We start from the raw sequence: 14,914 nt of genomic DNA, 5'->3' as shown, positions 1-14,914 counted from the left end.
AATGGAAAAATGTCCTCGGGGGAGGATAAAAAAAAAGAAAGTGAAATTGCAAGTGAATTCAGTATTTGTTTTAGCGGAGTGAGATGAACTGGAAGAAAACTTTCCCTCGTGGTTTTCATGTTTCATTTCGATGATTTTTCCACTGTCTTTCTTCAGTTTTCAGGTGAAAATGGAGAGAGAATGAAAGAAAAATATGGTGTATTTTGTAGTGGCCATAATGAAGCAGTCAGTCATTACAAGTTGCTACTGCAGCAAAATAAGAAATTTCAAAACTTGATCAAGGTAAAAAAAAATTTTATTTTTTTTTAATTAAAAATGTATCCTCTTTACTAGTTTTTTTCCCCACAGAACTGTTTGGAGATCTTGAGATTAAGGTACCTGTTATAAACTAATGATTTTCAAGTTTCTATTTCATTCTTAATGACAAACTCATTCAGAACATGTCAGTGAAATTTTCTGGAGAATTCCAAGGTGTAAAGTAGAGTTAGAGCTTTGTTCCTAGACACACCAGGGAGGCCCCTGAGTTGCCCCAAAGTAGAACTCGTTGACCATCTTTCTCAAAATGTTGAGGTGACACAAGTGTGGTTTCAAGGGGCCACCCTTGCCTGGGGACCACCCCCTCCAGAATCACCTATTGTATCTCCGAACATTCCGGCTAATGCAAGGTGTGCCTTACTCTAAACCTTTGCCTCCTCCCCTCTCTGGTCCCCATTTGTTCCCCCATAGCCTGTGGAATGACCCACACCCACCTTTTGCCTAACAGTGTGCGAACACTCAAAGCTCAGAACTAAAAACACTTCACCCAGCCTGAGTCAACTGGGTTGGGCAAGAAAGTGCTCATGTTCTAGAAAGTGCATCTGGTTGAGACCACTGGGCTTTATCAGCATGTCTCCACAGCAGCCCCTGCCACCTGATACCAAAAGGACTCCACCACCTACCACCTGCACCCTGAGGGCTTCATTCTGAAGTGACATTCTGTAACTAATGGTCTGGAATTAAGAGTGAGGTGCTTTTCATTTCACTGCATTAGTGGAGAAGGGCACTTTAGGGCCTGAATTTGTCTGCAATGAGCAGTGGGACAGGCCACCCAATATCGTGAGCTAGAAACACCTGTGAAGTGGGAGGGTTCTGATGAGAAAGAAGGAAACAGAGCAGAGCATTGTCTCAGAATCTCATACATCTCAGTGACTCTCCTGGTCCTCTCTGCAGTGCTGGCATTTCTGAAATACAGACGAGTGGTGGGAGCAGAAAGGCAGAGTGCATGGTATGCTCTGGGGAGCTATTCTCAGCCCCCACTAAGAAACAGTTTCAGAAGACCACTCCTTGGGTTCTTAATCAGAGGTGTACATCAGAAGCCAGCAGGGAGCCAGTTCTGAAGGCACAGGCCCAGTCTAGTTCTGGAAGGTTCCAACAGCCAACAGTCAGGGTTGGGAATCTTCTCACACATGGGTGCATCATGCTGGTCTCCAGGTGGCTCCCATAACTGTCCCCCTAGCTAGTTCTGGTTTCTTCTCAACTGGTCTATTAGGGGCCATCTTATCTTTGCCTTTGTTGCCTTTACATGTATGGCAGGGGATCCCTGCTTTAAATGCCTGGTGAAATGGCAAAGAAAAGGTCTCTACCAGCCAAAAGAGGAAGGAGCCTCCAGCCCCAGTATCTTACCAAGTTAAATTAACTGATTGGGCAGGAGATAAAATGTCAATATGTCATGGCTTTGTTTTCTATTTCATAGAAAATCAGCAACTTTTCCATCGTGAGACGCCTTGGCATACAGGAATGCATTCTTCTGGTCACTCAGCGCATAACCAAGTACCCCGTGTTGGTGGAACGCATCATTCAGAACACAGAAGGTGCAGTAGCCACCTCACTGCCTTGCTCACTGGTGCTTAGGGGTAGTTTCTGTCTCCCTGACCCCTTTTGGCAGTGGGCTGGATAAGTGCCCCTCTCTGATTTGTCTCTGGTTCTCTGGATTCATCTGAGTTTGGTGATCATGAACTGAGCTGCCACCATGCAAATTTACTGTGTTAGGTGATGGGGTTTTCAACAAAAAAGATGGGTATTGAGTCTCATTTTCCTACCATTGCCCCCAACCCTGGCACAGGCATTTGGGGAGTGGATGAATGATGGAGAAAGTGAAAGATCACTCCCGAGTGATCCAGACAGGCATAGAGTCCATGACAGAGCCACGAGAGGGACATGCCTATTACATGGAGAACAGAGGAGAAAAGGCACGCAGCCCATCTGGGAGTTCTCAGAGGCCAGGACAGTGTTGACCACACCTTCCTCATCTCTAGGGAATTTGAGCCATGGGAGAAAGAGCAAGTTTCCCCACCATGAAAACCACATCCTTAGCTCTTGGTAATGGCAGGAGGTAGAGTGAGTCTTATGGAGAATTGGAGGGCACAGGGGAGTCTATTTACCAAGGAGTGTCCAACAGCTATGCAGGACTGTTTTTATCATGTTAATTGTACCTTAGCTTCTGCATTCAACAGAAACTCTGTCTTGGTAAAAAAACAAATGCGAAGGTATTGCATTTATTTTGGAGAAGCATCTGTGTCTTGGGAAATTCAAGTTGGGAGGTGATTCTTGAAGATCCTCCAAGCAGTGGTCTCAGGGAAGCACCTCACAGTCCCCATAGTGTGTCCACCTCTGTCATGTTCATGAATGCAGACAAAAGAAAGCATTAACTCTGCTGTGTGTGGCAGCTGGCTGCAAGGACTACGAAGACCTGACCCAGGCCCTTAACCTCGTCAAAGACATCATCTCACAAGTAGATGCCAAGGTCAGCGAGTGCGAAAAAGGCCAGCGCCTCAGAGAGATCACAGGGAAGATGGACCTGAAGTCCTCCAGCAAGCTCAAGAATGGGCTGACATTCCGCAAGGAGGACATGCTGCAGCGGCAGCTCCACCTGGAAGGTACACTGTGCTGGAAGACTACATCAGGGCGCTTGAAAGGTAAAGTCCTGCCCCTAGCCACTATGTCACAGTGGCAGTACTATCTTGGAATGGTGCCATGTAGAATCCATGGTACCTTCTTGGAATGCTGAGCATTATTTTGGAGTAAGGGACACCATTCTAGAGTGGTAGGCACCCTCTACCTGAGTGGTACCATCTAGGAATAGTGGCTCCCATCTTAGATTGGTGGCACCTTCTTGGGTTAATACCACCTTCTTGAATTGGTGCTGCCATCTTGGAGTGGTGCCATCACCTTGGAGTGAGGGGGGATCCCTCTAGATCAGTGAGCACCATTTTGGGTTGGTCGGTGCCAGCTGGCACAGAGCCACTGTAGCCTGGCTGCTTCATGACTGAAGGGAGGTTGCATACAGAGTCAGGATGAATACAGGCAGCCAGGAGTGTAGTAAGAATGAGATAGTCACACCAGTACCCTCTTCCTCAGGGGTTTGAGATGGTGTGATGCACACTAGGAGGGCATGGAGACTCACTGACTTCTGAATAGAAACTCAAAGCTTCCTGAGACCCCAGGGTTTCCTCCAAACAAGCTATAATGGGTGCACCTGCAGTGGGCCCAACCACCAATAAGCTTAGTATAAGTAGAAAACACCACCCAGACTTCCAACCTCAGTGTCCTTAAGCATCCCAGTCACTGCCCAGGATGTGCTCTGAGCCCAACATTCAAAATCCACGGTGCAGTTCCAGACCAGAGAGCACTCAGGACTCATGCTGTAGTTTCCTATCTATTTCATGAATCTCTGGAGGCATCCTGACCTGTCACTGGTATCATCAACTATAACGATCCTAAAAGGAGTGGCAGAATCTTCGGGTGGTCAAACAACACAATGTGTTTGTTCATATTTTGCATGACATGCATCCAATAGATACAGTTTAGTGCCTCTGTGTGCTAGGCCCCAAGGTAGGTGGTAGAAGGCCCCCTGCCCTCATGGGACTCCTCCAGTCAGCAGGCAGAGAGAGAAACTAGTAAACAGAAAAATAGTGAAAAGTGCAGTTAATCCTTTTGAGGAAGCCAGAAAGCTGCAATGCAAGAGAATTACACCAAGAGAGGGTCTCTGTATTGAGATAGGGTGTTTGATTCTCCCTGAGAAGACAATATTGACCACGACATGAGTGCTCGTGTTGGAAATGTATTCAGGATTTGCACCCAAGTGTAAAAGTTCTGCTGTGCAGGTGGCTGTGAGATGTACCTACAGGCACAAGACACCCATTTGCTACCATCTGGAAGGAAGTTCAAGGGCATAGGGGATGAGAGTGCATCACTACAGTGGGAGGCAGATTCAAGCATCCAGCAGCCCAGGTCCCGGGTGGCCTGGGAGCAGATAGAACATGGGGTGGGAAAGTGAGTTCACATTTGAGAAATCATAGTGAGAGAACCTCAAATACCAGATTCAGCAGGCACTGTTACAATAGGGGATGTCAGGGCATGGGCCTGGCAGTGTAGCAGGAGAAATGTTAAAACCCAGGGAGGTGGTAGGAAGGCATGAGGTAGAAAGGAAACCCTTAGGCTCATGCAAAAGCATCATGGCTGTGGGCTGAGAGTGACTCAGGCTCCTTCCCATGGTACCAAAGGCCTCCTGAGGTTCCATGTCACCCCATACATTTTCTCCTGTTGTCTCTCCTTAGATGTCCTTGCTATCCTGTTGACCGATGTTCTGTTGCTGCTACAAGAAAAGGACCAGAAGTACGTCTTTGCTTCTGTGGTATGTGTCCCTCTCTTTACACAAAGAGCTGCTTTAAAGCTTTCTACGCAGAAGGTACTGGGTAGAGGGGTGGCAGGGGGCTGCATCAGCAAGACAGAAATAGCACAGAGCAAGGTGGCTAGAAAACCCATCTATAAGTCACCTGTTGTCCCAGGTCCTCCCCAGGGCCAGAAGGTTCCAGCAAGGTGGGAGTAGAATTTCCCGAGAATGGGAGTTCTGTCTAGTTGGCCTGACTAGCCTTCAAGGGCTCATGCTAGCATCTTCTGTAGTTTCAGCCTTCTGTAGTTCTGTGGTTCTTTCTGTCACAAGCCCTTAGATTCTCACAAGCATCCTTGCCAGGAAATCCCCTCTATTCTTCCCAGGGACTTGTTGGCTCATCAATGAGAACACAAACTCACTCAGCCACCACCCTGTGTTATGACCATGCTGATTCCATAGCACGCTGAGCCCAGAAGATGTTTGTTGTGCGAGCCACGCCTGCTGTGAACTCCCCATAGCTGGTGGACTTGGAGTCAGGTTGGGATGCCAGTCGTCCCTCCTGGCCCATATCCACCAGGGGCTTGGCTTCCTCCCCTGCTTGCCTGGGTAACCCCTGGGTCCTTCAGTGTTTAACAGTGCAGACCTCACTGCAGGGGAGGGTGTCAGTCCTTGACTGAGGGATTCAAAGAACCAATTTGCCTCCAGGTTCACTTGATGAGGAAGGCAGCCTCTATGACTGAACTATAAAATCAGGTACCTTTTCCAGAGATTTAAGAGCCTCTCAAGAGGTTACCCAGCACCACAAATGGGGTCAAGCTGCTTTGTCAAACTATCGTCTTGTGTGTGAAGTCTGTGACTTCCCTTGAGGGTGATGTGATGCCATAATCTGTTTGGTGTCTCTGCTCCCTAGTGTCCTCACCTGGTTGTCCCTCTGTGACTGTCTCTTTTTATAAGGACACCAGTCAGATTGAATCAGGGCCCACCCTAATAATCTCATTTTAACTTAATCACCTATGTAAAGGCCCATTTCCAAGTAGTCACAATCTGAGTGCTAGAGGTGGTGGCTTCAACATATGGATTTAAAGGAACATCATTCAGCCCATAACAGCCAGTTTAAAATGTGTATTTTGCCCTGGCTGGTTTGGCTCAGCAGTTAGAGATCAGCCTGTAGACCAAAGGGTCACAAGTTTGATTCCTGGTAAAGGGCACATGCCTGGGTTGCAGGGGGATTTTTTGTTGTTTTTTAAATATTTTTATTGGGTTTTTTTAGAGAGGAAGGGAGAGAGAGATGGAAACATCAATGTGAGAGAGAAACATCGATTAGCTGCCTCCTGCATGCCCCTAACTGGGGATCGAGCCCACAGCTCGGGCATGTGCCCCTACCAGAAATCGAACTGGGACCTCTCAGTCCATGGGAGAATGCTCAATCAATCCATTGAGCCACACCGGCTGGGCTGGGTTGCAGGTTTGATCCCCTGCCCTGGTCGGGGTCACATGGGAGGCAACCAGTTGATGTTTCTCACATCAATGTTTCTCTCTCTCTCTGTCTCCACCCCCCCCCTTCTATTCTATCTAAAAATCAATGGAAAAGTATCCTTGGGTGAGGATTTTACTTATTTATTTTTTTAATCCTCACCTGAGGATATTTCTTCTATTTAACTTCAGATGGAGTGGGGGGAGGGGGGAGAGAGAGCAAGTGGGAGAGCAAGCGAGAGAGAGAAATATCAATGTGAGAGAGACATATTGACTGGTTGCCCCCTGCACGACCCTGACCAGGACCAGGGATGGACCACAACCGAGGCATGTACCCCTGACCAGAATTGAACCCATGACTCTTCAATTCGTGGGCCAACACTCTAACCACTGAGCCAAACCGACCAGTACGTTGGGTGAGGATTTTTTTAAAATGTATATTTTAATGGTCCATTGGAGCATTATATCTTATGGGACACACAGCCTGAGTCTGCTCTGGGTGTTTGGGACACAGGATCAGGAGAAAGATTTATGTGTTATATACTATCTACTCTTGTTTCTTCTGAGTTTTGTACTATGTACATGCATTACTTATTATAAAACACAGTTGTTTCAGCACATTAAACAGACAAATTAAAGGATACAAGGATGTCATTGCAATAGTGTCTCTTTTCCCCAGATGGTAAAATATTTTTGCTTTGAATTGTTTGAAAATAAATGGGGCACCCTGCAGTAGAGTAAAAGATGACCCTCCCCATCATGTTCCACCCATGTAGGACTCGAAGCACCCCATCATCTCATTACAAAAACTTATTGTGAGGGAAGTAGCCAATGAGGAAAAAGCCATGTTTCTGATCAGTGCCTCCCTGCAAGGGCCTGAGATGTACGAGATTTACACCAGTTCCAAAGAGGAGAGGAACACCTGGATGGCCCATATCCGAAGGGCTGTTGAGAGGTGAGCAGGGCATGTGTGTTTCCTCTGCTGACCATTTTCCCCTTGGCTTAGATGGTTGGCAAATTGGCTGTGACCTTGAACTGCCCAGGAGAGCACCAGAAATCACAGGCAGACAGGAGACCCCTTTGCTTTTCCTCTCCCACCTTGGTACTTTTTCCATCCCTTTATTTAAAGGGGACAGATGGCACCATTGCAGTTCCTTACAACAGTGGTTCAACCTGTCAGATGCTAAAAAGGCCCCAGTGTCTCTGGACAGGGGACATGGGGCCAGGCAGCTCTAACTTCTATATTGGTGGGACACTCCACCTGAAATGCAGGATGTCCGCACCCCTCCACCCCTGTAATGGGACCAGACCTATTGGAGCAGGTCATGGCATTCTGTCCTTCCTCTTTGGGCCAGGGAACCCTTTAGAACCTCAGCTCTGTGGCTCTGTATGATGCCTGGTTCCCAGTCCACCCAACAGACAGGAAAAGGTGGCTAAGCCTCCACACCTAGCTAGCCTGCTGCCCCCTCTCTCTATGCCTGGAAACTTTCCAAAGCCTTAACCTGCTTGAAGTTCCCTCCATCCTCAACCTCAGCTCTACTAGGCTTGCAGCCTCCAGTCCTGGGCAGGTCCCTAGTAAATGAACTGTCCCTAATGTCTTCCTCCAAGTGGTGGCCAGGCATTTAAAACTAGTGGCTGGCCCAGGCCAAGTAGCTCACTGGGTTAGAGCATTGTCCCAATACACCAAGGTTGTGGGTTTGAATCCCAATCAGGGCACACACAAGAATCAACCAATGAATGCATAAATAACTGGAATAACAAATTGATCTCTCTCTCTCTCTCTCTCTCTTCCCCTCCTCTCTAAAAATCAATAAATACGATTTTTTTAAAAAGTTGTGGCATGGCTTTCAAGGCATTTTATTTATTTTTATTTATTTATTTATTTATTTATTTATTTATTTATTTATTTATTTATTTTTAATCCTCACTGAGGACATTTTTCCATTTTTTGTTCAGATAGAGTGGGAGGGAGAGAGAGAAACATCAACGTGAAAGGGACACATCGAGTGGCTGCCACCCACATGACCAACCAGGGTTGGGGACAAATTGCAACCAAGGTACATGCCCTTAGCAGAAACCGAACCCGGGTCTCTCTGGACCGCAGGCAGACACTCTAACCGCTGAGCAAAACCGGCCAGGAAAGACATTTTAAATAAATAAATAAAACCTGTGGCTGGTTACATCCCAACACTGAGACTAGATAAATGCTAATGGTTATTTTTCTCTACCCTTTTCTTCTTCTCCTACATCTGTCACAAAATGAGACACACTTTGGCAGCCAGTTCTGCAGATAAACCTCTTAGTGCCCATTTCAGAGGCCAGTCAGCTTGTGAGGCATTCTCATCCATTTGTCCCCTCTCCCTGCAGCTGTCCAGATGAGGAGGAAGGGCCCTTCAGTGAGGCCGAAGAGGAGAGGAAGGTGATTGAGGCCCGCGCAATGAGGCTGAGGGACTTCCAAGGTAAGAGGGCGTTGTCTGGACCTCCATGCCCACAGATGTGCCTCCTAAATGATGGTGCCATAACCATGCAGAGCTCTCCTTAGGCAGTAGGCCCTGGGTCCACCAGTGGCATTTCTGTTCTGTGTCATTAGGATTGGCCATGGAGCAGATTCACTGCACAAGTGACTGGAGTCTTGCTGTGGACTGCCTCATGGTCTAGAGCTCTGCAGAGAGCAGCAGCTCTTTGTCATGAGATGCAGTAGTGGCCTTCCAGGGGTGTATGAAAAAGAGAGACAGTGGCTCTCAGGATCCGTGAGCCCCTTACAAACACAATTGCTTTCCTACTCACAATGCCTCCTACCACAGAACCCATTCAGGGAAGAGTGTCCCAGGTAACATATGAAAGACTCACACAGGGCCCCGGCCTGTTTGGCTCAGCGGTTGGAGCGTCGGCCTGCAGTCCTGAGAGGCCCGGGTTCAGTTCCTGCTAAGGGCGCGTACCTCGGTTGCAGTTTGTCCCCGGCCCTGGTTGGTTGTGCGGGTGGCAGCCACTCGATGTGTCCCTTTCATATCAATGTTTCTCTCTCTCTCTCTCTGTTCCTCTCTCTCCCTCCCACTCTACCTGAACAAAAAATGAGAAAATGTCCTCCGGTGAGGATTAAGAAAAAAAAAAAAGACTCACACAGGGGCACTATAGCACAGAACCGACCCCACAGCCTCCTTTGATAGCCAGACAAACCCAGACCAGCCCTTGGTTTTCTTCTCCCTGTTTTAATTTTTCAGCTAGTTTATTGAGATATAATCCTCACACCATACAGTTCACCCATTTAAAGTGTCCCATGCAGTAGCTTTTATCACAGTATCACAACCATCACCACAATCAATTTTAGATCACTTTTATCACCCCAAAAGAAACCCTGTCCCTGTTAGCAGTTACTCCTGTTCCTTCCTCCCCCAGCTGCTGGTAACTTCTAGTTGACTGTCTATGAATTTGGCTATTCCAAGGACTGTATAGATGGAGTTATGAAACATTTGTCCTTTTGCATCTTGCTTACTTCACTTAGCATATTTTCTTCTTCTTCTTTTTTTTTTAATCCTCACCCGAGGACATTTTTCCATTTTTTGTTCAGATAGAGTGGGAGGGAGAGAGAGAGAAACATCAATGTGAAAGGGACACATCAAGTGGTTGCCACCCGCATGACCCATCCAGGGCCGGGGACAAACTGCAACCAAGGTACATGCCCTTAGCGGGAACCGAACCTGGGTCTCTCTGGACCGCAGGCCAACGCTCTAACCACTGAGCCAAACTGGCCAGGGCCACTTAGCATATTTTCAAGGTCCATCACATTGCAGCAGTTGTCAGAATTTCCATCCTTTTTACAATTAATATTCCACTGTGTGAATGTGACACATTGTGCTTATTTATTCTCCTCTCAGTTTCAACAGATTCCTGAGATTTCAGCAAGGTCATTGCCAAGAACAATTCTCTGATCTCAATCAACTTCCCTCTTCACTCTCACTAAGTGCATTATTTTAAAATAGGTAACATTTAAGCAATAAGTATATAAAATTAGGTAGTATATATTTTATTTATCTTTGTGGGGAGATGCACCTTTAAAGGTATTAATTAATTTTTTAAATATCCAAAAGAAAGGGAAAGAAATCCCACTGGACCTTGGAAGTATAATCCTAACATAGTATTCATTTCATTTCATTCTAACTCATCATTTCCTCCAATGCTAATGAAAGGATCTACATTCCCAAGATCTTAGTGAATTAGGAATACAAAAATATTTTTTTATCAAGATATTCTTTCCTATATTGAATCAAAAGTTGAACTCACCCTTAACTTTGGAACATCAGGGACATTCCTATCAAAACCAGGAGCCAGCCCTGGCCAGATGGCCCAGTTGGTTGGAGCATCGTCGCATACATCAAAAGGTTGTGGGTTCGATTCCCAGTTAGAGCACATACCGATGTTTCTCTCTCTCCCTTCCTCTCTCTCTAAGATCAATAAAAACATCCTCTGATGAGACTTTAAAAAAAGAAAACAGGAGCCAGGCAGGGCCATCCACTCTTCATTATCATCTTCATCTTGGAAGTCCCAGCCAGGGTAATATTGGGAGAGATTAAAGTAAGATATGATTGGAAAGTAGGCAACAGAATTATGTTTTTGCATGTGATGTGTTTATTTGCTTATAAAACATAATAGAATCAACTAGACAATGACTGGAACTGATAATAGAGTCATATGTTTATCTGAACGTGATGTAGATGTTACTAACAATCACCAGTGAGGAAGTCTAATAAAATAAGTCAAAGTCGCAGCAGCCATAAAAATATAAAACAGGAGGGCTTGTAAGAAGGAATTTGACCTAAATGCCTGAAGGTGGACTTTCAGGATTAGACAACTAAGTTTTACAATGCTCTCAGTTTGTCCCAAATTGATAAATTGGCCTATAAATGGTTTCACCATACCCTGCTGTGTTTGATATTTGTAATTGTGGGAAGTGATCAGAGGTAGGGCCAGGCCCTCACTGCCTCAGAAAGGTTGGATGGAGGGAGCAGTCTACCCTCGGGTGAGGTGGGAGCAGGGGTCCCCAGAGGCCAGCCCTATTCTGTGAGGCCCCGCACTGCTGACTCTTAGGGAACAATCCCAGAGAGCCTGACTGCCACATCCATCTACATGGCTTTGCAGAACGACTGAACATGAAAGACCAGCAGATTGCACAGAGCCTCAGAGAAAAGCAGCAGATCTACCTGGAGATGGCCGAGATGAGTGGACTGGAAGATTTGGCTCAGTCACGCCTCCTCTTCCGAGGAGGGGACCTCTCAGAGAACCTGCAGGGGGAGCTGATCCTCAAGTCAGCCATGACTGAGAGTAAGTAGCCTTGCCCCAGGGTCCTCATGGGGCAGTGCCTTGCTCTCGAGCACTTGTTCCACCCAGGTGGCCTCCTTGGGGAACCACAGGCTGGGCACATGACCCAGTGTGGCTGATTTGCCACCATCTCCGGGGTACACTTTTATCTGGCTGGGCAGCTGTGTGCTTAGAGCAGCGTTAACCCCCACCAGCACCTGTTAGAGCCAGAGGGTCATTAGACACGACCCCCGTGCAAACCTTTGGTTGCAGACTCAAACGATGTTCTCACACATTTGACAAACTTCCTCATGCCTGTCACATGTAAGACACTGTTCTGGGCCTCAGGGATCTGAAGTCGACTGAGTTCCCCACATTCAAGAGGTTAGTCTTCTTTCTGAGTAGTGGGTCTCTGGTGATATATCCAGAAAAATGCACACATACACATTAGTGGGTCATTCCCAAGGGCTCCTGGGCCCAGCAGCCCTCCTAGGAGCTGGCTCAGGGTCTAGTGAGAGGATGCACCAACAGCCATGGGAAGGCACTGGCTGATAGGTGGCCTGCTCCTCTGTGTACCCTGCCCAGGCCTGCTTCATGGAGCAGTCAAGGTCCACGCCAGAGACTCTGGTAGCTGCCACAGCTACTGAGCCCCCTGCTGGCCAGGACACGTAAAAGGACAGCCTGTACCAGTCTTTCAACAACAAAGATAGACATAGTATCTCACCTTCACAGTATAAAAGATAACAGAGCAGAGAAGTCCCATGTGGATTCTGCCCCCACTCAATCTTGCTTCCCCAGCCATAACAATGTTCTCCTTCCTCCCATTTCTCCAATGGCTATTGTTCTTGGCCCCATGAGGTCCTCTCATGTCCTGTACCTTGGCCTGGAATGTTCTCCCAACATCCTCACCTGGCCAAAGCCTATTTGTCCTAGAGCACCTTGTGTGACCAGCCCTGTCCCCAAATTCACCCTCCTCTGGTCCCCAACATTCTGTAGGACTGTCATCACATTAGCAGCAACCCTACAGTTCCCTACTGGACCCAGCACACCCTAAGGCCCAGGGTCCAGCACAGCCCCATCCACATGCTGCCCCATGGGCTGGTCTCTCCTTTAGACACGAATTGGCCTGTCTTGGTCAGAGTACCTTTGCAGGGAGTGTGCAGAATCAGTGGGGCTGAAGTCCCCCACAGTCCTCTGCCCTGGTCCTCCACCATATCCTGATGCTTACAGTGTGGCTCCACAGAGTGACTGGGTTCCTCCTGTCTCCTTCCACAGTTAAGGACATCCAGAGCCTGATCTGCAGGAGACTGGGCAGTACCAATGGCCAGGCAGAAGATGGCGGTGCCTCTACGGGCCTGTGCCAGAGGACAGAGACCTTTGGAGGCTATAACAGTGCCAGTGTCCCTGGCAAGAGTGAGTAGTGCTTCCTCCCCCAAGGGCTGGGGCTTCTGGGGCCCTCGAGAAGGTCAGTAGCAGCAGGAGGTTCAGTTTCTTCAGATGTTTCCTTGGCACACATCCTTAGCAAAGCCAGGCATTTGCTATTTGGCATCTCTTCTACTTCCTGTCGACATCTGTAAACTTTCAGTGGTCAGGGTTCTAGGACCTTTCACATGTTGTTGGTCATGTTTTGACCACACCAAGACCTGCTCCTACTGATCTCTGTGCCACAAATGCCACCATATTGGCACAGGGCCTAAGGCAGCAGCCTAGCCACAATGTTTTATCTGGGCTGGGTTGGGGTTTCTAGACCTCTGCAGAACCCCAAGCATCCTCATGTTCCTGGCTTGGGGTTTTTAGATGACAGCTTTAGGAAGAAGATGTGTAGCAATGACCTAAGCCCCCAAGACTGGCAAGACCCTGTGAGCAGTCCAGATGTGAAGCTTGGCAACACCCCAGGGGCCTCTGAAGAAGCACCATGGATGGTATGTTGCTTCCTTGGGACAGTCCTGAGCTCAGTACAGAGTCGGCCCAAGTTCTACTGTTAGCAAGTGTAAACAGCCTATGTCTATTCTTTCCATCTTACAGCAAATAGTGACGTGTGCCATTTGTTTCATGGTGAATAGTAATGTTTCATTCAGGCTAACATGTAGGCAAGTGAACCTCCATGTTTCTTCCTGCAGGCGTCAGCAATGGTGGGAGGCCAGGGAGGGGACTAACTCAGGGCAGGAGCCATGGCCTCCTTCCACGGGTGAGAAACACCATGTGGGGACCATGAGCTTTTAGTGTCCTCACAACCACAGATGCCAAAGTCATGCTGGCTGCTCCCTCCCCTTCAGCTCAGAAGGCCTACCCTTGCCAAGCATCAGGGTGAGAGCAGGGTCAGGCGGTATGCTCAGAATTCAAGGCCAGCTTCATCTGGCAAGTGCCATGGCCAGGCCCACTTCACCTCAAACCCTTCTGCATGGTGGGCCCACAGCAGTTGCTCTCCCACCTCCTGGAGCCACTCTGCACCCTCATTTTTCCAAACAACTACGCAGGACCTGTCCCATACTAAGACAGAATCTCATCAATAATGATTGGATCTGGCTCGCTTCTATAGCTTCTCTGTGCTTTGACATTGTTTCCACAGGTGGAGGCATCAGGCACTGAGTCTGGCCCCAATCTGCCCACTGTCCTGGAGTTGGAGGTAGGTTCAGGGCTTATCTGTCTCCCCAGGGACTGGCATGCACACCATTAGGGCTTCGGGCAGAAAGCCAGCAACCTCTCTCTCCACAGCTTGTCCAGCGAATCCAGACACTATCCCAGCTGCTCCTCAGCCTCCAGGTACAGGGCTTGGTGGGCAGTGACAGGCTGCACTGTCCTTTTCCTGTTTGAGGTTGGGATCTGGGAGAGGACATGGCCCCTCATGGGTTCACTTCCCCCAGGCGGTCATCACTCAGCAGGACAGCTACGTGGAGCTGCAGAGAGCCTCTATCCAGGAACGCGAGAAGCAGTTCCGGCTGCAGTCGACACGCGGGAGCCTGCTGCTGGAGCAGGAGCGGCAGCGCAACTTTGAGAAGCAACGAGAAGAGCTGGTGGGCGTGCAGAAGCTGCAGAGGCAACTGCGGCTGGAGCAGCAGCGCTGGGAGCGCCAACGGGAGCACCAGCAGCAGGAGCTGGACCTAGCCTCAGCCCACCTACAGCAACGCCAGAGCGAGGCAGCGCGGCTACAGGAGTGGCTGACCCAAGAGCGCACTGAGCTGGAGCAGCAGCGCCAGGCTTACCAGCATGACCTGGAACGGCTTCGCGAGGCCCAGCGCACCGTGCAGCGTGAGCGCGAGCGGCTTGAGCTGCTGCGGAGGCTTAAGAAGCAGAACACAGTGCCCGGGGCACTGCCACCGGAGCTGCCCAAAGAGGTTAGCAAGGGAGAGTGCAGCCTGCAGGTGTGGGCAGATTATAAAAGTGCATTTGGGAACGTACTGGTGGAAGAGGGAATGTCAATGTAACCATGCAAGTGCACATGTTGGGGCTGTGAGCATGGTGAGTATATCTTGGGGAGGATGGGGAGTGAATGGC

At 48.5% G+C, this 14,914-nt stretch overlaps 1 protein-coding gene across 3 annotated transcripts in view; it reads left to right on the top strand.

The window, feature by feature from the left end:
• ARHGEF18 (Rho/Rac guanine nucleotide exchange factor 18) overlaps positions 1-14,914 on the top strand; it is a 75,331-nt gene that overhangs the window by 56,775 nt on the left and 3,642 nt on the right. For all 3 annotated transcript variants that reach the window (XM_036240664.1, XM_036240665.1, XM_036240663.1), the window contains 12 exons: positions 157-282; positions 1,733-1,850; positions 2,706-2,954; positions 4,596-4,672; positions 6,901-7,079; positions 8,492-8,583; positions 11,261-11,443; positions 12,695-12,832; positions 13,217-13,341; positions 13,989-14,045; positions 14,135-14,182; positions 14,284-14,754. In XM_036240664.1, the coding sequence (XP_036096557.1) occupies positions 157-282; positions 1,733-1,850; positions 2,706-2,954; positions 4,596-4,672; positions 6,901-7,079; positions 8,492-8,583; positions 11,261-11,443; positions 12,695-12,832; positions 13,217-13,341; positions 13,989-14,045; positions 14,135-14,182; positions 14,284-14,754 (1,863 nt within the window). The remainder of the gene's footprint in view (positions 1-156; positions 283-1,732; positions 1,851-2,705; positions 2,955-4,595; positions 4,673-6,900; positions 7,080-8,491; positions 8,584-11,260; positions 11,444-12,694; positions 12,833-13,216; positions 13,342-13,988; positions 14,046-14,134; positions 14,183-14,283; positions 14,755-14,914) is intronic.

This window comes from Molossus molossus, unplaced genomic scaffold (assembly GCF_014108415.1).
Source record: "Molossus molossus isolate mMolMol1 unplaced genomic scaffold, mMolMol1.p scaffold_m16_p_4, whole genome shotgun sequence".
NCBI classification, from domain to species: domain Eukaryota; kingdom Metazoa; phylum Chordata; class Mammalia; order Chiroptera; family Molossidae; genus Molossus; species Molossus molossus.
This window is presented reverse-complemented; position numbering and strand designations above follow the sequence as displayed.